Source organism: Sapajus apella, unplaced genomic scaffold, assembly GCF_009761245.1.
Source record: "Sapajus apella isolate SASKATOON/1434 unplaced genomic scaffold, GSC_monkey_1.0 scaffold45, whole genome shotgun sequence".
NCBI lineage: Eukaryota > Metazoa > Chordata > Mammalia > Primates > Cebidae > Sapajus > Sapajus apella.
Genome location: NW_022436985.1, coordinates 12,976,718 through 13,003,507, shown reverse-complemented (window position 1 = coordinate 13,003,507; position 26,790 = coordinate 12,976,718). Strand labels below are relative to the sequence as shown.

Here is a 26,790-nt window from a genome sequence, read left to right as displayed (position 1 = left end):
CCTAGATTCAAAGGAAAAAGGAATGAAAATGAGTAATGTCCCTATCAGCTGTATACCATTATGTCTCCTCCCTAAAAAGAGCACTCAGATATGCCTGCCTGTATTCTTCTAGACAACACAGCAGAGCAGAGCAGTCATTAATAAAGGCATGTGTTTTAAAGCCACATGGCCTGAATTTGAATCTTGCTTTATCATTTAAAAGCTGTGTGACCTATATGTCTTTTTGCTTCAGTTTCCTCTTCTGTGAAATGGGAATGATAATGACAGTATTGAATTGACAGTGTTTTGAGATGAATAAATACATGTGAAGCGCTCAGAACAGCTACATCCTTCATGTGTATCGACTTATTTAGCACACAACAAGTTCCCAAGAAGTGTGGGCTGTTATGAGATACCATCTAAATTAAGATAAAGTGAAAAGATAAATTACTAAATCATATGATTATTACCACTTAAAATATACTTGTCCTAACATGTCTGAGATTCTTAGTAGAATCAGAACAAGGGAGTGGAAGCCATCATTTGCAAGGAGTACTACCAAGGAACTGCCAGCTTAACGTCAGTTCCTTTGAGTCTAAATTTCTTTTGGGAGAAAGGATAACAAAAAGTAGACTTGGAGTAAAGACATGAAGAAAAATAATGTTAACTCTTCTAATCTGGAGAATATATGTGTGTGTTTATTAAACTCATCTGTTCTTTCTTTAACAGTAGTGGCTGTACATTAAACTGCTTCATGTAATAGGAGAAATCACAAAAAGAGAAGATGGTCACAGTTAGACTCCTAGAGGGCATAGGCCTACATCTTGGAGCCAATAAGAGAAACTAGATAATGAGTGATCAGACATAAAGACAAAGAATCCAGAAAGTGCAGTATGATCAGTGGAGGAAAATATTTTAAATAGGAATGAGTATCCTGCTAAAGAAGATTAGAGAAGGAGAAGGCTCTTTTCCTAGATAAACAATATGTATAACTTCGTACACACAGATGCATCTATACTGCAGCAGTTAAGTTTCATAAAACTTCAAGAACTAAAAATAAGTTACTTACATGGCATACATACAGCCTGAAAGCTTCCAACATAATTTGGTCCAAGTTCATAAATGGTAGTAACATTTGAAGAAGGTAAAACTTCTTCTAGAAAATGTGTGGGTCCCAGGCGCCAAACCAATGAAGCGATTTGGCGTTGGGCAGGTGGAGTACCAATGTAGGCATAGACTGTGCTCACCACTGGTGGATTTGCAGAACCTGAACCCCCTGGAGTACTGTGAACATAATGAAGCTGTAAGGAAGACAAAAGCAAATGTGTGAGATGTGAACACTTTCCCCAGGAAAATAGCTACTTCAGCATATGTATTTTCATTATCCCTAAGTAACACAACTTTACAAATGCACGAAAACATTTGGCGCTGAGAAACAGGAAGGGCAAGGGATGATACTGGGATCTGTAAATGAGGACCAGATATAGCAGCTAAAACTTTTATCCAACTCTGTAATACAGATAAACTCTTTAATGCTAATGACAATAACCAAATATAGGGATACTGTCACTGGCTGGTTTCATATCAAGTTAATGATGCTTCTCTGAAATTTTTGTGCTGAAATAGAGAGCTTTCCACTATGTAATTAAAGTAGTCTTGAAATTAGGTATGCTACCCTCAATGCAAGTCTGCTAACTAAAATTACTGATAAAAAGTGTTTTATAGGGATAAAATACTATAATAAATATACAATTAAGTACCATGTAAAAGATAAGGAAATTAAGTTGCTTTTTCCTGCTGAAACAACTTGATGGATGAAGGAAATTTCCATTAATTGTTTTGTCACAGTAACATCTTAGCTTCAGATCCTATTTATTACTCTGTATATTAAACAAAAGTTCTTGGTGATGTTAATAGTAAAACTGTGAAGACCAACATGTGAGCCACAGTTGATTTCACAGTACTGTGACTACTGACAGGGACAGTGATGATGATGATATAAATAAATCGACAATAAAGTTCCTTCCTACAGCTCAATTCTAGCAGCTGAGGGCATTTTTATTTTTAACATCACTAAAATTAATGAAGGAGCAATATACTAGAGAATCTCCAAGCCCGTTTCCAATACAATCATGTATACAAAGAAATCAATGACTATTCCACAAGGTGCATTTTAGGGTTTATCATACTGAAACACAATGTCACAATAAAATATTATCATCAAGGAAGTAAATCTATTCAAAGAAGCTACTGGTTTCAGTGCTTTTTAAACTTTAATTCACACACAAGTACAAACTTTGTCTTTGTTACGTCTTTCAAGTGATGTTGCTCTAAAATGGATACCCGCTTGTAATGCTAGCAGTTTAGGAGGCCGAGGCGGGCGGATCACCTGAGGTGGAGTTCGAGACCAGCCTGGTCAACAAAGGGAAACCCCATCTCTACTAAAAATACAAAAATTAGCCAGGCGTGGTGGCACACGCCTATAGTCCCAGCTACTTGGGAGGATAAGGCAGGAGAATCGCTCAAACCCAGGAAGTGGAAGTTGTGGTGAGCTGAGATTGCGCCACTGCACTCCAGCTGGGTGACAGAGCAAGACACTGTCTTAAAAAAAGAAAAAAAAAACAAAACAAAAAAAGCAAAGCAAAGCAAAATAAAATGGATACTATGTTTTAGAAGTTAAAGAATTTTCGGAGCTTATGAACTGAGTTCTATAGAAAGTAACTAGCAAGATTTATTCTCATTCAGAAAAAGGAAGTTTCGTCTGTTTACTTGCTGCATCAACTCGTTTTTCTCTCTTCTAAATGCCATAGCAATCTAGAGTAATGTTTATATACTTATTCATTTCAGAAACAATAAATTGAATACTATTATCATTATCAGGACTAATCTGGGTGATCTGAAAACAAAGAAAAAATAAACAATTCTATCTCTAAAGAATATAAGTCTACTGGACTAAAATACAACAACAGCAATGAAGTGACAAAATAGTGTATTCACTGTTATTTAGGAATCCTTCAACTGGTTCCTCTTTTATGAAAAAGCACCCGGCAATCTTGCTTAAGCTCTTGCATATTCAGAAACTTCTTTAGTACCTATAAGCCCTCATTTCTATTCTTCTCTAATAAAATGTTAGGAATTAGCCAAGTGAGTCTAATCTATTTTTCAAATGGGTACTGAATATCAACTTAAAATTAAGATAGTAATCGTAAAAATATTCCAGTAAAACACACACATACACAAAAACTTCCCCACACCCGGAAACTACTACCTTTAAAGCAGGCAGATTTACAAGTGCATGTATGCTTACCTTTACAGTGTTAACAAGCTGTCCATCAATATAGAGGGCTGCAGTACTGTTTTTCAACATGCCTTTGCTCATTACCAGGACCAAATGATGCCACTGTCCCTCAATGATAAGCTCTCCACATCGAAAGCGAGCACAGCATGGGAGAATCTCATAAAATGAGGACTCTTCACTAAAATCATCAACTGAAATAAAGGGGGGAAGCCATAAAAAACCTTTCCCAATACCATCCCTATTCAAACAATTATTCATATCTAGATCAGCATGTTTTGACTTTATGTTAAAACAAAATGATGATGCAGACTGATTTGAGTAATTATAAAACTCCAGAAAAAAAAAAAATCGTAATGCTGTCTGGGTGTGGTGGTTCATGCCTGTAATCTCAGTACTTTGGGAGGCAGAAGAGGGTGAATCACCTGAGGTCAGGAGTTCGAGACCAGCCTGGCCAACATGGGGAAACCCCATCTCCACTAAAAATACAAAAATTAGCCAGGAATGGTGGTGTGTGCCTGTAGTCCCAGCTACTCGAGAGACTGAGACAGGAGAATTGCTTGAACCTGAAAGGCAGAGGTTGCAGTGAGCTGAGACTGCACCACTGTACTCCAGCCTGAGCAACAGAGCAAGACTCCATTTCAAAAAGAAATAAAATAAAAATAAAAAGATAATGCAAACTGAAGATACCCTATTCATGCAAATACCCTTACCTGCAGTAAGAAGTGAAACCTAGAATATATTTTTGCTCTTGTCTGCTCAAGAAATATAGGTACAGTCAAATAAAGTTATAATGAACAGGAGTTAGCTCATGAAGTAAAAATAAATAAATAAACAGACAATAAAGTTATGATAAACAATAAAAAAGAGACTAGTTGACACCCAAAACAAAAATAAGCAGGTGGAACTACTGCAAACTAAAAAGCTTTTGAATAGCAAAGGAAACAACAGAGTGAAAAGGCAATCTATGGAATCAGAGGAAAATATTTGCTAACTGTGTATTTTATAAAGGATCAATGTCAAAAATACATAAAGAACTACTAGAACTCAATAGTAAAGAAACTATTAATCAATTAAAAATGAGCTAAGAACTTGAATAGACACTTCTCCAAAGAAGGCACATAAATGGCAGACAGGTATATAAAAAATGCTCAGTATTACTAATCATCAGGGATATGCAAACCATAAGCTCAATGATATAATCACACCTTACACCTATCAGAATGGCTATTATCAAAATACAAAACACAAACTTTGGCAAGAATGTGGAGAAACTGAAACTCTTGTGCACTGTTGGTGGGAATGCAAAGTACTGCAGCTGCTATGGAAAACAGTATGGAGGTTCCTCAAAACACTGAAAATAGAACTAACATATAATCCAGCAATACCATATCTAGGCACTTACCTAAAATCACTGAAATCAGGACTTCAAAGAGGCATCAGTACTCCCCTGGACAGATGAGTAGGTAAAGAAAATGCGGTATATACATACAATGGAATAATATTTAGAAGGAAATTCTGCAATATCTGACAACATAGGAAGCTTAAGGACATTATGCTAAATGAAATAGCCAGTTATAGAACGACAAATACTGCATGACTCCACTTATATGAGGTATTTAAAATAGTCAAATTCAGAGAAACAACGAATGAAATGTTGGATGCCAAGGTCTCGAGGGAGGGGCAAATGGGGAGTTTCTAAACAAATGGCATGAAGTTTCAGTGAAGCAAAAGACAAAAAGTTTGAGATCTGCTGTACAACACTGCATCTATAGTCAATGATAATGTGCTGTGACTTTTTGACATTGATTTGGTTACAGTATGGGTTAGAAAAACAACCAAGAAAAATGTAAAGTTCATTCTTGCTATATGCTATACTCAATGATACAAGGGAACAACTATCTATTATTAGTTAGTGGCCGTACTGTCCATAATAACAGCTAGTAAAAAGGAGATGATTTACAGTATAGAATAGGTATTTGTTGATCCAAGTTTCCGGCTTCATCAGAAAACTGTGTCCCATGTACATAAATATATTCTGATTTGCTACCATTCTACAATTACTTCTTGACTCTAATCTGGCTCCTCTTTGCTACCCTGTATATTACCAAACCATGCTAAGAAATAATGGTTTCATATTAATTTTAATATTTAGCTAAATAAAAATTAATTTACCTTTTATCAGTACTTAACAAGTGACAAGACAGCAGTGGAAAGCCAGATTTTAAATACTCGTTTTTTTTTAATTAAGAAAAGAGCTAATCTGTAACCACACAATTTAATGCAGATCTAGTATTTTTCACAGCATGTTCAAACAAACATATGAAAGTAAAATTTATGAGATATGAAATAGAAAATGCAAATAAAATATTAATTTCTAATTTTGGAATCTTAAAATATCTGCACATACTTAACTGCCAAGATATTTTAGAATGGGCCGGGCGCGGTGGCTCAAGCCTGTAATCCCAGCACTTTGGGAGGCCGAGGCGGGTGGATCACGAGGTCGAGAGATCGAGACCATCCTGGTCAACATGGTGAAACCCCGTCTCTACTAAAAATACAAAAAATTAGCTGGGCATGGTGGCGCGTGCCTGTAATCCCAGCTACTCAGGAGGCTGAGGCAGGAGAATTGCCTGAACCCAGGGGGCGGAGGTTGCGGTGAGCCGAGATCGCGCCATTGCACTCTAGCCTGGTTAAAAAGAATAAAAATCCCTACCCGCCACCAAAAAAAAAAAAAAAAAAGATATTTTAGAATGTCAATTCAGAATATATGTCTGTTGACAAGACTATTACACAGGCAAAAATCTTATCTATGAGGTGACTTGATATAGGAACTGACTAAACTAGGCAGAAAGCAGGATCCTAAAGCCTTGATAGGTCTCATGTCATGGACCAATGGAGGTGAAAGTAAAGATGAACATATGGGTGAAACAAGAAACTTGTCCCTTTTCCTTCCCTGGTTCATAGACTGTAAGTCTTCTCAAGTATTGAAGAATATATTCCTTATAAAAATTTGTGAGCATTTCATTTTCTGACTTAGGTTTGAACTAAGACATTTCCAGCACTGAGTGGTGTGTCAGGGTATCTCAGTAAGCCAACTGGCTTATGACAACTCTTAATTTTCTAGGCATCTTAATGGGTTACAGCTGTTGGGAGAACGTATCCTGGCAATACTAATGCATACGTTACCATCATTTCTAATCATATATGGACTGTAGCAGCCTGGCAAATTACATTTAGTAATAAAAATGAGATAGAGTTAGACAATATTTTCCTAGTTTACAGATTTGTCTCCAGATCCAGTACTTAACTTTTCCATTAAATTCCCGGGTGTTTTCAAATTCCCCACTATTATTCACTTTTCTCATTGTTTCCTCCTCAGGCCATTCATTTCCTCTATTCATGCATTTATATGTTTATACAATATACATTCTAGGTACTATGTCAGACAACAGGGCTGCCTAGATTACGAAGATTAATAATCTTGTTTGTGGGAGGTTCTAATGGAATAAGCAGACAAAAAGAAAATTAAAAATTAAAATCTATGAAGTCTAGATAAGAGATGAAGATTATTAAAAAAGTGCTATGGAAGTGAGCATAGGGAAGAAGGGACAATTTTAGAAATATTAGGGAGGCATATTGCAGTAAGACTTAGTGGAAGGGGTGGTATTTTCAAGTTGACTCAAGATTTCTAGCTGGGCCAACTGGCAGTGGTAGTGTCATTTACCAACATAGGAAAGCAGAAGGAGATGTAGGATTTTTGTTTTTGTTTGAAATGGGGTCTCTCTAGGCTGGAGTTCTGTGGCCTCTTCATAGTTCACTGCAACCTCAAACTCATGTGCTTCAGCAATCCTGCAACCTTGGTCTCTTCTAAAGGAGATGTAGGTTTTATAAAGAAGAAATATTAGAATCTGAGATGTTTATTGGAATACTGTCTAACTGGATGTCTAATATGCAGCTGGAAATATGAGGACATAGCTTGGGATATAGACAAATGAAATAAAAATTTGACTTCACAGTCCTTGAAATAAAAAAGACTTAAAGGAATACTAATTTATGATTTTTTTTTCCCATTAAGAGTTGGTCAAGTACAAAGATCAAAGGTGAAACCCTGGAGAATACTAATTTTGAGGAGAAGATGGAAGAGATAGCGATTGAAGGAAATTGCAAAACAAAGATCAGAGAAATAGTGAGTATTCTAGAAAGCAAGATTGAAGGTAGTTTTAATTAAGAGGAATTAGTCAACAGGACCAAATGCTACTAAGGGGTAAATAAAGCATCACAACAAGAATTTTGAAGTACTAACTATATTGATAGTTCTGTGCTAGGTACCATGAAGAATACTAAGTCAAGAAGCCTTACAATCTAATAAAAGATTAATAATTATATTAAATTACTATTTATTGAATACCAACCACACGTCAATTAATATGTATTATTTTACTTATTCAGTTAAAAGAACAAAATTAGATGACAAAAATCACATTTATATAAAAATGGTTATATTCTTCAGCAAGAAAATAGAGTAAATTGAGTTTTACATTTTAAGCTATTTACATCATTTAGCAAGATCTTCATGAATGCCTTGAGTTTGGAGTTCCATTGTATAGCACTGTAAAGTCATGGCATATTGGAGAAAACTAGGGAATTGGAATTATAAAATCATATGTATTACATCTTAAAGGTAAGTCATGGATAAGGTAATTGAAATGTTATTGTGTCTAGCACAGTGTGGCACATATGGCGGGCAGGTGCTCAATGAATATTAATTAGTTAAGCAGAATTCACAGCCAATGATAATCCTTACCAAAATACTCAAACAAGCAACCTGCTTTCCTAGCAAAAGCTATGATTTCTTGGCAAGTAGAGATAAGTCCTTTTAGGTACTCAGTCTCTCCACTGTTTTGTATGTCTCTTTTGAAAGTGTCTTAAAATTCACTGGTAACCGATATTCAATATTTCATATAACTTGTTCTACGCTATGATAATTTAAGCTGAAAAGTTATTAGTTGGACTTTTAAAATAAATACAAAAATGAAGTTTAATACTTCTAGAATCAAAAGAAAAAACAGGAAATGCAAATACTGACCATAATTTTGGAGAAGTTCCTCTTTAGTGGAAACAATCAGAGATCGGTCTTTTGCTGACAGAACTACGGCAAGGCAAACGTAATGTTGCTCAGAAGAATTTGCTCGGCGCACAACGGTAAGAAGTCTGACAGGGTGGCTATTTGGAGGAGAACTAAAATGTTCAATACAAAACCAGCTAGAGTAGCTTAAGCCAGATGGAGGAGGGAATAATCTTTCCCCTATAATAACAAAAAAAGTTTGTGTTGATTAATATTTGTATTTTTAAAGATGCCCACAAAAGCATATAAACTCTAAATTAAATATAATGTACTGGAAAAAAAATATCATAAGCACAAAGAAAACATTACTTACCATAACCAATACCACTGACGACAGCCCCATCATTAAGACCTGTTGTGACGGCATTATTTGTAGGAGCATTATGAGGGGCCAAACTAGGCAGAAACAGACAGCTATTAAAGAAAAGACAACATACATATTAGAGATCATGACTTTACCCCTTAACACTATGCACTTACAACAGTGAAATAACTGCCAGTATTTAATGGTAACTAGAGACAAGATCATGGAATAAATCTGGAAGCCCTTCCCTTCTTTCAATTATGTAAGGATATCAAGAGATATAATTGTCAAATCTCCAAAAATAACATTTTTTATTTAAATTTTTAAAAAATTAAGGAGTAATATGCACATGGCAACATACTCTAATGTATAAACCCAATCAAGACATTAGATCGATTTCATCACTGCAGGAAAATTCCCCTGTGCCTCTTTCTAGTCACTCTCTTGTTATCAGTGATCGTTTTTGACTATTCCCAATCATGTTTTAATTGTTTGATAATGACCCATGATAATATTCTTAAAACACAAAGGTTTCCATCAATATAAGAATACCACAAACAACTAGTATAGACAAAAATTATGAATTAACATTCTAAGGCTGGGCGCAGTGGCTCACGCCTGTAATCCTAGCACATTGGAAAGCTGAGGTGGGTGGATCACCTGAGGTCAGGAGTTTGAGAGCAGCCTGGCCAACATGGCAAAACCACGTCTCTACTAAAAATACTAAAATAGTCAGGTGTGGTGGCATAAGCCTGTAATCCCAACTACTTGAGAGGATGAGACAGGAGAATCACTTGGAACCCAGGCAGCGGAAGTTACAGTGAGCTGAGAGAGTGCCACTGCACTCCAGCCTGGGTGACAGAGCAAGACTGTCTCAAAAGGAAAAAAAAAAAACCTCTAATAGCAAACAGATCTAGCTATTAGGTCTATTAACATTTGTGTCTATTTTAAGGCTGCTGGACTTCATGAACTCTTTTAGATTGTTTATAGATTCATTACTGGCATTTCTACTACCATAATCTTTTCTGCTACTTGAAATAATTTACTCATTTGAAGTGACAGTCATTGAATATTTATAATGTATAAATTATTATGCTAGGTAATTTGAAGGAAAGATGATGATAAAACCTAAATAATTTTCAATCTAATTTTAATTTATATATTATCTATACATTTATATTTATTACATCAGAAGTCGGCAGACTTTTCTGGGAAGGGCCAAGTCATAAATATTTTATTATTTGTAAACCAGGCAGTCTCCATCTGACTACTCAACTCTGACACTCCAGCACAAGAATGACCATAGGAAATATATATATAAATGAGTGTAGCTGTGTTCCAATAAAACTTCATTTACAAAAAAAATAAATAAATAAAGACACAGTTTGCAAAAGCTTTACTGACAAAACAGATTTGGTTCGTGGGCCTAAGATTTTAGATTCCTATGTCATGTCAATTTATTTAGTATAATAAACAAAAATAATCAAATATAGTAATCTTAAAATAGCATGCTCAAAATACTCAATCATTAAAAAATATTAAGTATGGTAAAATATATTTTAATCAAGTATATTTAAAACCAAAGATCTATTTGTAAAGGCAAGTATGAGGCATAAAATAACAAAGCTTGGCTTCCTTGCAAATTCCTTACCCAAACCCTTCAAGCGATGTGTCAAATTCAACAAAAGCTGGAGTAACTGATGACCCATGAAGTCTGATGTCATGTGGGGTTGTCATGGAGACCAGACATTTCACCCTGGTTAGGGGTACAGTACTTCCTTCCGCAGATTTGACCAGGCTCTTGCTTATCCGGTAATGGTTATCTTCATGTAAGCTAAAAACATTATCAGTACCCAGACCTTCCAGAGATGTGATCATACTACCTGTAAGTCAAAGAAATCTCTTGTGAAAATGTCATATGGAATTTTAAAGTAAGTTTACAAGGCGGATTTATTTTTAAATACCACTTCAGTTTCACTATACAATAATTTTAAGTACCAAGATCATTATCCAGTTTTAATGTACTTTATTATTTTTTTTATTTTATTTTATTTTTTTTTTGAGACGGAGTTTCGCTCTTGTTACCCAGGCTGGAGTGCAATGGCGCGATCTTGGCTCACCGCAACCTCCGCCTCCTGGGTTCAGGCAATTCTCCTCCCCCAGCCCCCTGAGTAGCTGGGATTACAGGCACGCGCCACCATGCCCAGCTAATTTTTTGTATTTTTAGTAGAGACGGGGTTTCACCATGTTGACCAGGATGGTCTCGATCTCTTGACCTCGTGATCCACCCGCCTCGGCCTCCCACAGTGCTGGGATTACAGGCTTGAGCCACCGCGCCCGGCTAATGTACTTTATTTTTAAACTTAACAGCATGTGTTTCCCTAAAGCAATATGCACCATTGCAGAAATGTTGGAAACTAGAGTATAAATAAAAATAAAAATCTCAAATAATTGTCATGTACATGATACAATGTAATTTAATTATAAATCTCAGTTAATAGTTTACAAATCACGTAATACATTTATTTCATAAAACTATGTTTTATTAATTATCTTTGAGGGAAAAGTAAACAATTTTAGAAGCATTAAAAAGAAAGGAAATAGGTCATCTTTATTTAAAAAATTACAGATAAACGGCAGAAACTTGATTCTTCTATTTTCTCCCCATTATTAATTCTTTCCTTACAATTATTAGAACTAAATGCATGATCATAAAGTACTTTAATTTAAAGACTTCCATTTTTATAGAAAGGGTAACAATTTCAAGAATGAAAAGATAAATTCTAAACAAATTGTCATTATCTTTCCAGGGACACATTACAAATATAATGAAAAAAATATTCTCTCTCGAGGTAAACTACATGAGCGTAGGTAACTGTTTTCCTCCTAAATGTGCCAGATATTCAGGCAACTATAAAAATATTTCAATATTCTCTTAGGGAAAGGAACAATTTTTGTTTCTACTCTTAGCAAGAAAATCACAACTCAATTCTAAGAAACTGTGTAAAGTACAAAAATAATAACAAAAAAATGACGATAACAAAAAATACTCCAGAAGCTGTACATTAGTTAACATGAAAAACTGCAATCCTTTCTGTTCTCTAATGTAACAGTGTTGGAAGTCAGAATATCTTAAAGTTTCCAAAACACAAGCACAGTATTTGCTAATCACTGACAATCATCTGTATGAAGAAAAAATAAGACTGAAATAATGGGTGAAGTTTGTTTAATCTGACTTCAGAACTGTCACCTGAAAAACGAAAGAGCTGAAGTATATGATCACTACTTCCTTCCAACGTGGCCATCTAACCCTTCTTTTCTCTCAGACTATCACTCGCTACTTGGCTTTACTTCTTTCCTTATCCAGCCTATATGCTGGATTAATGTATCAGTTCAACTACTTTTATCAGTATTTAAAATTTCCTATCCTCCACGTGTTCCTGCAGTAGTTGTCCTGCAAATCCACCACCTGTCAACAATAATCTAATCAACTACTCTTCAGTGCAGGCGGCAAAGGCTACTCGAGGAAGGCAGAGAAATTACAAATCCTCTGAGAAAGAGGTATCTCCCTTCCAAGTCAAGGGTTGTTCTACCCATAATTCCTACCTCTTCTGGATCCTTAAAATACTGATTTCTTCCTCTCTCCAGCTGTCCCCTTTGTCAATCAACCCAATCTTTTGTTTCTCTATTTAAATAACAAGCCCTTCTCTCTTTGCTTTCACAAACTTCTTGAAATAATGTTCAGCCCCTACATGATTTTCATTCATAAAATAAATCAAAAAGAGGAATTTTAAAAGTCAGCTTACTTCTCATCTCTGGTTCATAACTCAGTGAACTTGGTTTGTGGACCCTATATTGTTTTAGTAGTTTTTTGTCCCAGGCACCACAATTTAAAGGACTTGCCAAACGTAAAAACTCCCTAAGAAAGAGACAAAGCAAAGTTATTCCTTGACTGAGAATATTACATAATTCATAAACCAAATATTCAGAAAATAAATTTAATAAATTCCTACAGGCTAATTACAATACAAAAAATGCCAAGTATAATAAAATAATATATAGTGTTAGTTTTACATTTAATCACCGTATACCTATATATCTGCTACATTTTTTAAAATTTATTTTTAGACAGTTATTTCTTGCTTGAGAATATTATAATTCATACACCAAACATTCAAAAAAGGAATTTAATAAATTATAACAGACTAATTACAATACAAAAAATGCAAAGTATAATAAAACATATAGTGTTAGTTTTACATTTAATCACCATATAGCTATATATCTGCTACACATTTTTTTAAAATTCATGTTTTAGAAGTTAATAATATTTAAGAAGAACCCCAATTCAAGTACTTCTAAAACCAAACTCATCACCTATATCCAAACCCAGAGTTTTTCTTATGTTCTATACCTCACTGAAATGTAATTTTGTTCCTTCTCCTTTAACTTTCCACATTCAGAAAATCAGAAAATCTTGTTATTTCTACTCTCTAAAAATACGGGATCTGCTCTCTTCTCTCATTCTTGCTTCTACCACCCAGACCACATTATTTTATTATTCCTAAAACCAAGTCTTAATTATCTCCTGAGACAATAATGTTGACCCAACTCAATCCATTCTTCACTACAGTCATTATCTCTCAGAACTGAAATCTACAGTGTCACTCTATTGCTTAAGACACTGCGATGGCTGTCCATTTCTGGTAGATGAAAACCCAAAACAGCTAGAATTCAGTACCATATATGAGATGATTTCTAGTGTAAACTCCAGCTTCATTGCTGTCATTTTTCCCCCCAATCATAAATTCCATTAAAGACATACCTAAAAATTCTGACTGCTTAAGAATGCTGTACTCCTTCCTCACCCTGGATCACCATATTTGCTTTCTTGTTGGGGAAAAAAATTCTTTGCCTTACTTTTTCTACCTGATTAACTCTCTTCCATACTTTAACTTTCTTACTTAAATTTTTTTTTTTTTTTTTTTTTTTTTTCTTGGTGAGCCAGGCTCTTGCCCTGTTACCCAGGCTGGAGTGCAGTGGTGTGATCACAGCTCAGTGTAATCTCAAACTTTTGGGCCCAAGAAATTCTTTTCCTCAATCTCCCACGTAACAAGGACTACAGGCACACACCACCATGCTAGCTTAAAAAAAAAATTGTAGAAACAGGGTCTCACTATGTTACTCAGGCTTATTTCAAATTCCTGACCTGCTTTGACCTCCCAAAGTGTTGGGATTATAGGTGTGAGCCACACTGCCCGACCTCATACTTTATTTCATTAACTGTCATTTCCTCCAGGAAGCCTTCTTTGAGCCACCCTTCCAAAAGTGTAGGCTGTCCCTAAATAAACTCTGTAACACTGCTATTACAGAACTTACTAATAAAAATTTCCTACTTGTCTACACACATTCCTTATTAAACTATTACTAAACTATACATTTTTTAAGAGCATGAACCATCCATATCCTGTCATTTATAACATCATGTAAAAAAAAAAAAAAGTAGAATACCTCTCTAAATTTTCAATTCCCTATAGCAGGAAAAAAAAAAAAGGCTTAAAAGTTAGGTTTGCCAGTTTTTCATGTAGAACGTCATACACAATTAGTTTATAATCTACAGCTCTTAAGTAGCAAAGTACTTGTACCATCACTTGACATTTTTTTTATGAGAATATACTCACTGTGAAAACAGAACATATCCAGTGACTGATTTTCATTGCCTATTCTATTTAACTATGCAATATAGTAAAATAGTAGCATTAGGTGTGGGACAGTGTGTTGCTCTCTCTCTCCTCTCCTCTCTCTCTCTCTCCCTCTTTGTGTTCCCCTCTCTTCTCTTCTCTCTCTCTGTCTCTGTCTGTTTCTCTCTCTCTCTCTCTCTGTCTCTCTGTGTGTGTGCGTGTGCGTGTGCGTGTGTGTGTGTGTGTGTTTGTGTCTACTTTTAATGTGGCAGATTGCCAAAAAAGATCAGGGGAAAATCTCAATGCTATTTTCAAAACTTTAGGACTGTGTGCACATCCATAAGATGATGGATGAAGTGAGTAGGTCCATCTCACTCATCTTGGCATTATAAAAGTCGTGAACTGCCTGATTCAACACCATTTAACAAACGTTTACTGCATAAAAGTTTCTTAATCAACAATCAGTTTGGAGTCAGTTTTAAAACTTACAAATAAATTTCAACAATTTTTAAGAAAGCTCCTAAAAGTTTTATAAAAGAGGAGTACTCTAACAGTAGAAAAAAAAAAAACAAAACAAAACTGAATACAGAGATCTGCTTATATTCCCAGAGTAACAAGATACGCAAGTATATTTTTGTAAGGAGGAACAAGATGATTTATACATTAAATTTGTCTGATTAGGTAATATAAAGGAAAATACAGGAAAAAGTGTTTAAAATTAGGCACACAGCAGGCTGGCGCAGTGACTCATGCCTGTAATCCCAGCACTTTGGGATGCTGAGGCGGGTGGATCACGATGTCAGGAGTTTGACATCAGCCTGGCCAACATAGTGCAACCCCATCTCTACTAAAAAAAGTACAAAAAATTAGTTGGGTGTGGTGGGGGGCACTGTAATGCAGCCACTTGGGAGACTGCAGCAGGAGAATCACTTGAACCCAGGAGGTGGAGGTTGCAGTGAGCTGAGATCTTGCCACTGCACTCCAGTGGCGACAGTGCGAGACTCTGTCTCAAAATAAAAATAAAAAAAAAATAAGCATGGCAAATTTCACTCCTAAAACATACAGCATTGTTTCTCTTGTATTTAAAACAGATTATACATATGTGTATACATAAATATATAAAATAAGCTCTGTACTAGCAGTGTTATAGTTTATATAGGGGCAGCCTACCCAGACTTTTGGAAGGGTGGCTCAAAGCAGGCTTCCTGGAGGAAATGACAGATATATATATATATGAATTATTCAAGAAAAAAATATATATAAGTATATATTTCCTTTTTCTTTTCTTTATTTTTTTTTTTTGAGACAGAGTTTCGCTCTTGTTACCCAGGCTAGAGTGCAGTGGTGTGATCTTGGCTCACTGCAACCTCCACCTCCTGGGTTCAAGCAATTCTCTCCCTCAGCCTCCCGAGTAGCTGGGACTACAGGCACGCACCACCAGACCCAGCTAATTTTTTGTATTTTTAGTAGAGACGGGGTTTCACCATGTTGACCAGGATGGTCTCCATCTCTTGACCTCATGATCCACCTGCCTCGGCCTCCCAAAGTGCTGGGATTACAGGCGTGAGCCACAGCGCCTGGCCATATTTCTTTAATGATTCACAAACTGTTATACCTCCATACTATGGAGTACTATTCGGTAATAAAAAGGAAAATCTATTGATACATGTGACAACTTGTATGCAGCCCAAGAGCATTATGATTAGTGAGGAGACAATCTCAAAAGATCACATACTGTATAACTTCATTTATATAACATTCTCAAAATTAGTAGTTCCCAAACTTTTTTATCATCAGGGACAGGTTTTGTGGAAGACAATTTTTTTCACAGATGGGTTGTGGGGGTTGGTTTTGGGATAAAACTGTTCCACATCAGATCATCAGGTATATCTGTCAGATTCTCATACGGACTGCCCAACCAAGATCTTTTGCATTCACAGTTCATGATAGGGTGCACGTTCCCATGAGAATCTAATGCCACCACTGATTTGACAGGAGGTGGAGCATAGGCGGTAATGCTGGCTCAACCGCAGCTCACCTACTGCTGTGTGGCCCAGTCCCTAACAGGATGTGAACCAGTACTAGACCATGGCTCGGAGGCTGGGGACCCCTTCTCATAATGACAAAACTATGAAGATGGAGAACAGATCAGTGGTTTCCATGGACTAAGGATGTTGAAATTAGGGGAGTAGGTATGACAATAAAGATGGCACTAGAGAAATCTTTGTGGCATCGTAATTGTGTGGTGATTACATGAATCTACACATGTGATACAATAACAGATAACTGTATGTGCACATGAATACATCATACCAATATCAATTTCTTGGTTTAGATACTATAATATAGTTATGCAAGGTGTAACTACTGGAGGAAAATAGGCAAAGGACACAGGAAAACTCTTGGATCTACAGGCACAACTTACGGTGAATCTATTATTATTTCAAAATTAAAAAGTTAAAAAAGTATTTCTTTAGAAAGTTCTTACATATGAAAGGTTATTAAATATGAAGTAAATGCATGACTTTATTCTTAAAGGAAAGTGAGAGCTTGCCAGATTCAAATGAAAGAAATAACTGGACAGAAATATCAAATGATAATAACTAGATTTGTTTCTAATTGCTGTATTTTGAGTATTTTGTCCATTTTTGTTATATTTTGCCCATAGACAGCTGAATATTATCCATTAAAGCGGGAACTCTGGACTCATAGGGACTCTAGAAACTGACACTACTAATTGCGGACGGTTTGAATATGAAAGAGAACTTACCTCAACACCATGGGTTCCAGGGCCTGAGAGGCTAATCGTTCAAACATCCGCTGCAGGGGTGGGTGCAGTGAGTGGTCCTCATCAGCCAAAGCAGCACTGCACCTCTGCAGCAGTCGCGCATGAAGACCAGCTTCACACATGACTTGCTGGTTCCTTTCTGTGTGCACCAGGGATTGTAAAATATTTGCCACGGCAAGCTGAAGGTCCAAAGCATGCTAAAATCAAGAAAGAAATCCACACAGTTATTCTTAGTGAGACAGGTGACAATTCTTTTCACATGAAGCATCCCTTTCTCTTTTCTTTTTTGAGATGGAGTTTCACTCTTGTTGCCTAGGCTGGAATGCAATGGCATGGTCTGGGCCCACTGCAACCTCCGCCTCCTGGGTTCCAGTGATTCTCCTGTCTCAGCCTTTCAAGTAACTGGGATTACAGGTGTCCACGACCACTCCCAACTAACTTTTGTATTTTCAGTAGAGACGGGGTTTCACGATGTTGGCCAGGTTGCTTTCAAACTCCTGACCTCAGGCGACCTACCCACCTCGGTCTCCCAAAGTGCTGGTGTTACAGGCATGAGCCACCACGTCCGGCCAAAGTATACCTTTTGCTTCCAAATACACTCAGATAAAATAAGTAACTGGCTTAGAGCAATATAGCAATACCAAAACAGGTTAGGCAAACATGTCCTATTTAATTTTGCTAGAAGTACACGCAGCTGGACTCTATTCTCTTCCAAGACTTTTGTATTACATGACAATACGACTAAAAGTAGTTCTATTTTTATAGAAATAGTGGGGATTAAGTCTTCTTAATCGTCACCCAAACTTCAGTTCATCCAAACATTTGAGTGCCACAAGTCAAAACAGACAAGTAGCCTCAATGTAGTATCTTCAGTCATTTTTCCTTCTGTATTATTCATTAGCAATGTCCAGTGCTGAGTAGGATTTACAAAGAGACAGAATTATTCTAGCACCAGAAGTAACCATTTTGGTTGTCTTTGTAACCAATGAATTGGATTCTAAAACATATCTATTCTAGCATTCATTATGAAACGTAAGACTCAAATAGAAAAATCCTATTTTTTTTTCCTTCACCTACTTTAGTATGTAATATTAACTTTCTTTCTTCCTCAACCCCCAGCACATATAATCACACTCACATCCTTTGATTCATTTCATTAAAGACGGAAAGAAACTAACATATCCAAGCTTACTTCTGGCTGTGTCACTGATCCAACAGAGGCTAGCAGGTCCAGCATGGCAAGCATGGCTCCAGGATGAATGATGACTGCATCAGAACTCTGGAGAGATGAAGTTGTCACATGCAGTTTCAGGTCAGCAACATTTTTAGGAGGGTAAACAGGGGGAGTTGAAACAGAATGATATGCATGCCTATAAAAAAATAAAGAAGAGCAAATTTGCTATTGAATTCCAATCACATTCTCTTTTCATTTTCTTCTTCTTCGGTTATATTCATCCACTGATAACCAAAAAGCCTTGTTACAAAACACCTTAAGGTTGGGACAGGAAAAAAGCAATAGATTATCAACTCGACTTCGTGTGTGTGTGTGTGTGTGTGTGTGTGTGTCTGCAGACCATGTAACTAACAATTATTCATAGCCTTTATATGATTTTTACCTTTACTGATTTACTACTTGGATTGTTTGATTAAAAGATAACACCTGTATTAGAAGATATAAACACGTAAAATCATAGTGATTCAAAACTCTAGGAAGAAGACAGTTCCAACAATATGTGCTGAGAGATCACGTTAAATTAATTCCCTCAATGAGATTTCATCTTTTGAAATTACCTATATGTGTTTTAACCTTTCCTTAGTGCATGGGTAGGGTAACACAATCAAGAACTAACTGGGTCGACTGAGTCAGGATTGGCTCAGAGTCTAGGCTATCCAAGAATAAATATATTAGGCATTATGGGAGTTTTACTTTAGCGTATTTGGAATACCTACACCTTTTGCATCTATCGTCACTACTACTGAAAATATTCATTGCAACTTTTTAAAACTTGAAGCAATTTACAGAACAAGTTTCTATGAATTAAAAAGCCTAGCCATGTCCTGAATGTACACATTTCTTCTCATCAATGATGTCTACTTTCTATTTCATACTACTCATCTACAATTCATGAATTTTGCACATTTTGCATCTTGGCACTAAGAAACAGATGCTTGTGGCTTCAGCCTATGGGAACTCTTTGTTCCAATGAGTTGGTCTCAGCATAATTTGCCTAATGCTGAGCTCTGTCACAGAGAGCAATGCAGTTTCAGCTCTCTGGGACAAGAGCAGCTTGGGAAACAGATGCTTTACGTCAGTGATTTAGTAGCAAAGAATTGGCACTGCCATGGTTTTAAAAAAATACCATTCTCTTTTTAACAGAGATTCTAGGAAAGTGTTCAGCTTTACTTATAAAAAGGCACATGGGCTCTCCTAGTTTATTTAAAAGTCAGCATGTCCTCTACCCATTCATGTTTTCGCTCCTTATATTCCGCCATTTTTCATTCAGAAAGATTTAATCTCTAAACTTACTAAGAAAAATATTTCAAAATGTGTATTACCAACAGTCATCCTCCTCCTATACTGCTCCCTTCTTTTAAATATTTTGATACATCTAGAAAAAAGATTGATAATTTATCTAGTATGTATCAGAAATAACCACTAAATTCCAAAATTTCATTAAAAATGTTTTCACTGCATACACATATATGCATAGATTCTAACTATATATTTTAGTTTAGGCCTTAAAAAATAATTTCTAAATTGACAGATTAAATGAGATTTGGATTTAAATTACTGATACACTCAGGAAGAAATCTTTACATCTTTGGACATTGAACAACCTGTAAAGAGTTTACTAACACAGGTTGAGTATCCCTAATCCAAAAATCTGAAATCGAAATGCTCCTAAATCCAAAACTTTTTAAGCACCCACACGGCACCGCAAGTAGAAAATTTCACATCTGACCTCATATGACGGATCACAGTCAAAACATAGTCAAAATTTTGTTTCATGTACAAAATTATTAAAAATATTACATAAAGTTATCTTCCGGCTACTTGTATAAGATGTATATGAAACATAAATAAATTCTGTGTCCAGACTGGGTCCCATATTTAAGATATCTCATTATACATATTGTAAATATTTCAAACTCCAAAGAACCTGAAATCAAAACACTTCTGGTCCCATGTATTTTGAATAAGAAATACTCAACCTGCATGTAACTATGACAGTAATAAAATTTTTAAATCTTATATCGGAAAACAATATTCTAAAAAAGAAATTACATTCATTGTTTTCAAACCAGAAAAATATTGCAAACATTGCTGATATCTAAAACATGCTATTTATTAACTAAAATTAGGTGTATTACAATAGGTATTATACAAAATTAATTCTGATTAAGTCACCTAGGTATCACTACAAGTATCACTTTTTAAATTTTAGAATTATGGTAAGCTCATTAAATGGTTAGTTCCCAAGTAAGAACTAACCATTTGCAAATATAGGATAAAATCACATTTCATAATTTGGTTGCTATTTAATATTTTGACCTAAATTCTCATGTATATTTAAGACTCATCTATCTCTTTTGGGAATACATAATTAAATATTTAAATTCTGAATCTGCTTTGCTTAAATTATCATCAGGTGTGTAGAAGCACTGAGTAATAGATCCCATGTTTGAATGATAACAATTATTTGCCGCCTTTTGCTCCACTGCAGTTATATTCTGTGTAATTCTAATTATTATTTTGTATTCACTTCTAACTTTGAACACTGTTCAGCTATAATTCTGTTTTATTATTCTTTCTGAACAATGAAAAGGGTTATGAGTTTTACTTTTCCAAATATAAGGTTAGCTAGTTAATTTTCCACGAATTCTTGAAATAATTAGAGAAGAATTTCCTGGATACTACGTGTCAGACAAGTATCACAAGCTCAAAACATCCTTAGCATCTGAGTGTTCCACAAGCCATAAAAACACAGTAAGTTCTGGTTTCTCCTTTTGCCAACAAAGCCAGTATGTTTTTCTACAAGAAAAAGATGTCTATGAGCTGATGTCATTTGTTGAGAGGTTCTAGAAATAGTGTGACTTAAATTCTAATTCTAAGTTACTAAACTTGAATTTGTAAAGTAAAAACATTATATTCTTCACTAGCTTATGATTCTTACCACTGAGCAAAATGTATGCAGGCTGAATAGAATGGCAACCTGAAAATGTCAACATGACCTTAGCATTAGCATGAACAGTATTGGGGCTTTCTGTCCTTGAGGTAATGTCAACCTGTAAGACTCATGGAGAATTCACATGGATTAGGGCTCAATCAACTAGATTTACTGATTTAGTGACAGTTTTTCCTTAAGTAAAAGACTTGGTATCTCTACATGTAGCTGCACTGTAAATGATGACAAAATGTTTTTGATTTAAGGCCATAAGTAACTCTTTAAGAATAGAAAGAAAATGCTGTTTTCGCTTTGTCAAATTACTATTTAAATAAACAGAAAGTTCTGATGTATTTTTGGAGATGGAGTCTCACTCTGTCCCCCAGGCTGGAGTGCAGTGGTGTGATCTCAGCTCACTGAAATCTCTGCCTCCTGGGTTCATACAATTCTCCTGCCTCAGCCTCCTGAGTAGCTGGCATTACAGGCGCACAACAACTCGGCTTCCCAAAGCGCTAGGATTACAGGTGTGAGCCACTGTGCCTGGCCCTGATGCATTTTTTTAAGTATCATTTTAATCTGTGTATTTCTATTTTGTGGCATTTGGTTAATACTTAAAAAGGACTAAATGTTCATAACAGCAAATCTTAAGGCTTTACTCATTTATAATATAATCACCATATTTTTAAATTGTGATTTTATAGTAATTTAAACTATTTACTAATTGAAATTATTTCTCTAACATTCAGTAATGCCTTGGGATCATGAGAACACACAAATTTTCAAACACACATATTTTTTACCTCCTTCATTTTTGCAACAGAAAAATACACGATATCAAATCAAATTTATCTAGTTTCTCATTCCTTGAATTAGGAACAGCTCTTTTTTAAAAAAGAAATTGCAGTTTTTTAAGCATGAATATTCTGAACAATCCTATATTCATTTAAGACTATTCTGAATCATGTCATGGTTTGCTATGCAAAGTAAGCTATAAGTGTAAATTTAAGAGAAGGAAATTATGTCTTTTCCTATACCTAATATTACTATGCAAATATGCTGAAATACAAAATCTGTAACAAATACTTTTGATGTACTAACTCCAACTATCTTCAAGTTTCAAAATCTGAATAACAGTAATAAGATTAAAACAACAATATAGCAGAACTATATTGAGATTCATGTTTTAAAAGCAGCAATGAAATAATATTAATGTAAGAGTTAAGGACTTATTTTTGGTTATGAGGAAAACAGGAGAAGGAATGAAGTGTTTGGGGCCAACTGCAGGCTGTGATCATTTTATGTGCAGGTTGCAAATGTAATCTTAAATGGATCTTAATTATACTTCTGTCAATCAACTGCAGTTTTTAAAAATTTGAGAATTTTTTTAAAGGTAATTTTAAAAAGATCAACTAGATCAGCTTAGAGATTTACAGAGAACTGATCAAAGTAAATACTGGAGTGGGTTCTGTATTTACTTTTCCTAAGTTTAGCTGTGAGCATTTTTCATAACAGCAACATACTTCAATTGGTTGAACCTGTCGGAGAAAATATACACTTCCTTCATACACAGTGCTATGATACTCATTTTGGAATAACAGTAAAAACCAATGAATGATCCCAACAATGTTTAAAGTAAAAAATAAAAATAAAAAATAAAAAAAGTAGAAAAGTATTCTATTTAAAGAGACATTAAGTCCACATTTCTAACTTATTTTTAATAAAAGACATGCTTTTTCTACAACCAAAATATGTCATCAAAAATAGTTGGATGACAAAATTATACATGCCCTTCATAGCTTCAACACATTTTACTCTCAGGTATATAAGAAAAATTGATATTTTAAAAACCTACCCCCAAACCCCAAAAGCATATTAAAAAAAAAAAAAAGAAGAAAAAAACTGAAATCACAAAACACAATCACCATGTTAACATAAATAAGCACAGAAATAAAGAAACCCCACACAAACAGAGATGGATTTCTCTTATATGATCAGTACCTTTTCCTGGACAAAGCTGGTGTACCCCAAGGAGAGGGGAGAGAAGACTCACTTGTCAGGCAAGGAGGGATCTGTTCTGCACGACTACAGACAACAAAACAGACAGGGTGGTTTAGAGAGGTTAGAAGAAGAGAACACCAGGTTGGCAGTTGGTTAGTTTCACAAGAAATGCCAGCAAAAGTTTAATAAGGAACATCTTCCATATTCAGCAGGAACAAGGAACACGACTACAACACATGCACTGAATGAAACAAGAAAAGCATGCTCATGGCAGATGCTTATTCCATTCATGTTAACATTTAACACATCTGTTAAACAGGGTGCTATAAGCCCTATTTTTAACAAAGTGACTAAAAGTGACATATGCTAACTAGGATAAGTAGAAATCAAGGAAAAAGAGATTGAATTTGAATACACAAATTTACATAGCTCATTCCTAGAACACTACACTTTCCTTTATTTCCTATAAGTTAACAATATATATGTATTTTATTTCAAGATAGGGAAAAACAGAAGTTAAAATTTTTTTTTTTTACAATTTTTGTTGCAGTTGTTTGGATTTTTAATTGTAAATACTGAGGACTAAGAAATCTTGTTAAGAAGCAGGAAATATCTCAGTTGATACTTCAAAGCAGATGCTCCACAGAAAAGGACAAAAACCTATTGTAAGTTCTATTCAATGGAGTTACTTGATTTATGAGGAAAGTTCGTTTATTTTATGAAGTAAAACTATGGTAACTGTTAAAAGCAATAATGCTTGGGACATAAATTAGCAGTGTTATTTTCAAAGTGACATTTTCATTGAAAACAGCTGAAGCACTGAAAATAAGTAATCTCGATGAAGTGGCTCTCCTATGATCTCCCTTAGAACCCTGGATTTCCCCATCACAGAATCTGTCACAATATAAGTAATTGTTTATTTATGTGTCTATATTTTAGCTAAAAGATAGCAAGGACCAAGACTGCCTTGTGCAGAGCTGAATCCTCAATGCCTAGCACAGTGACTTGTCATGCAGCAGGTTTTCATGAAGTACTTAACGAAGGAATGAGTAAATACTGAGTCTGATGGCCTCTTGAACCTGATGGTTCAAGACACTGACATCTCTCTTTGGGAGCTATATCATTTTTTGAGGAATACGAAATGTGGAGAATGATGGAGTATGTGTCTGGAAATAAGAATAATCATAACGACGTTCTGTTGATAACACATATCAGTAAGTCCAGATGCACCTAAGGTTTTTGAGGCTAAAAAGAATAAAGACAATAGTAAACACTATAATTAAAGGAAACTTCATAGAAATTGTTCCAATAACTGCAATGAGAACTAATTGAACCTGAATTTACAAATAATACACAGGCTTCCGTGCTAAAAAAAACAATATCAGAGTAAGAGTAATGTTCAAAATAAAGTGATACACATCAAGCAAACAGGAGAGAAGAGTCATCTATTTTCATATTCTTTTGGATTAACTCATAATTCAAGTCTTAATGTTGATGTCATGCTTAGTATACACCCTTTAATTCAGAGGACAAAGCAGAGCCATACCTGTCAAAAGAATCTGTGGCTACTTTGTATAGATAAATAAAAAGTTTACTGCAGTGTCGTAATGTGGGTGACACTGATTCCATTGAGACTACATCTTCCTCTAAAAGTCTTTGAAATGGCTGTGTATTTGAGGGGAAGACATTCATGGCGCTTATTTTTCTTAGGTCTGAGAAGCAGCCAAGAAATCTAACAGCATCTGCCAACTTCTCATACTGAATCTCTGTTTTGAAGAAATGAGAATTGGCTGGCTCATAGCGCATGGCTGCAGTCAACGTGCAGAACACAGTGTGAAGAAGTTCAAACACTTGATTCTGGTTCACTTTCTCCCAGCCATTCTTGGGTGGACAGCTCAAAGATCTTTCCATAGCAACAAGCAAGGACGTAATGTACACAAATCCTCCAACTTTTCTAAAAACGGTTCTTGATCGATGGCTCTCTCGAAGGACCGCCAGGAGGGCCTACAGGAAACAAAAGAAAAAAACAAATGAAAATATACAAAATTAAAAAAAAACCACTATGCCTATATATGAAGGTTGTACTCTCTGTGAATTTTCAACATGTTTTTGTCATTTACTCCATAAACAGTTTTGCTAATTAAAAAATGCCACATTAAAGGCTGAAGGTAATTTTAGGAAACACTAGCACATATTTCTTTGATAGAATAAAGCTACATCCAAATATTGGCTGAAAAGCTTTTCCAGAGTCTTTAATTGATTATGACATCAATTATTTCAGTGACTTTACAAAGTAAGTAAAATACATCTTATAATCTAGTTTTATACAATCATGAAAACTTATGACTGTGTATATACAAACTGATTAATTCCAGAAGGGATCAGAGAGATGGTCAGGGCAGCCAAGATCTGAGGTCTTTTGTCTCGTATAAAGTGACCATATTTCTCAAACTTAGAAAGAGTATTCACTTTAGAAGACTTATTAAACATTCTATTTTGCAAAATGAACTGAAGCCTAAGGGCTAAAAGTTTGCCCTTTGTCAAAACAGCTATAATCTTTAAAAAAGAAAACCTGTAGTAAATAAGCAAATCAAACATTTACTTTCTGAACTGTCATACTTTTATGATTTTTTTTACGAGAAAAAAAAAACACAGAGGCATGCTCTGTCACCCAGGTTGGAATGCTGTGGCACAATCTCAGTTGACTGCAACCTCCACCTCCTGGGTTCAAGTGATTCTCCTGCCTCAGTCTCCTGAGTAGCTAGGATTACAGACATATGCCACCATCCTTGGTTAATTTTTTGTAATTTTAGTAGAGATGAAGTTTCGCCATATTGGCCAGGCAGATCTCGAACTCCTGGCCTCAAATGATCTGTCCACCTTGGCCTCCCAAAGTGCTGGGATTTTAGGCATGAGCCACCACCCCTGGCCAGCTTATGATTTTAAAAAAATACACTACAAAATCACCTAATATTTTATCAGGCACTTACCACGTACTAGGCATTCTAGATGCTTTTATGCACTAATTTATTTAATCCTTTCAACAATCCTATGTGCAAGAAACGATTATTATTTCCACTTTATAGATAAGGAATTAAGTCCCAATGGGTAAAATAACTCTCCAAAGACTATACAACTTACACAACAGCAAAGATAGAATTTAAACCCAGGCAGTCTAATGACCCTACTCTTGCACTTAATCATGACATTATGCCCCAAACAACAATCTGAAATCTTTTTTATGAATACAGTGGACTCCTTTGCCCTGTTTCATTAATTGTAGCACAAATAGTATCTACTATTACTTAAGATACAGTTTCTAATCTGTCCAAACATGGCATTTGAAAAAGTCATTTTATTAAAAAATCTCAGACATTTCTAATAGTATCTGAAGAATGAAAAGGCTACATACAGGTTGAGTACCCATTATTTAAAGTATTCAGGACCAAAA

The 26,790-nt window shown here is 35.3% G+C and overlaps 1 protein-coding gene across 10 annotated transcripts in view; it reads right to left on the bottom strand.

The window, feature by feature from the left end:
• The window catches only part of WDFY3 (WD repeat and FYVE domain containing 3), a 296,888-nt gene that overhangs the window by 113,441 nt on the left and 156,657 nt on the right, over positions 1 to 26,790 (bottom strand). For 9 of the 10 annotated variants that reach the window (XM_032239698.1, XM_032239700.1, XM_032239705.1 and 6 more), the window contains 10 exons: positions 24,886 to 25,343; positions 23,340 to 23,423; positions 18,368 to 18,545; positions 17,158 to 17,372; positions 12,513 to 12,625; positions 10,358 to 10,589; positions 8,716 to 8,816; positions 8,364 to 8,582; positions 3,287 to 3,468; positions 1,049 to 1,280 (listed from right to left, as the gene is read on the bottom strand). In XM_032239698.1, coding sequence (XP_032095589.1) covers positions 1,049 to 1,280; positions 3,287 to 3,468; positions 8,364 to 8,582; positions 8,716 to 8,816; positions 10,358 to 10,589; positions 12,513 to 12,625; positions 17,158 to 17,372; positions 18,368 to 18,545; positions 23,340 to 23,423; positions 24,886 to 25,343 — 2,014 coding nt within the window. The remainder of the gene's footprint in view (positions 1 to 1,048; positions 1,281 to 3,286; positions 3,469 to 8,363; positions 8,583 to 8,715; positions 8,817 to 10,357; positions 10,590 to 12,512; positions 12,626 to 17,157; positions 17,373 to 18,367; positions 18,546 to 23,339; positions 23,424 to 24,885; positions 25,344 to 26,790) is intronic. The other variant, XM_032239706.1, reaches the window with a different exon arrangement.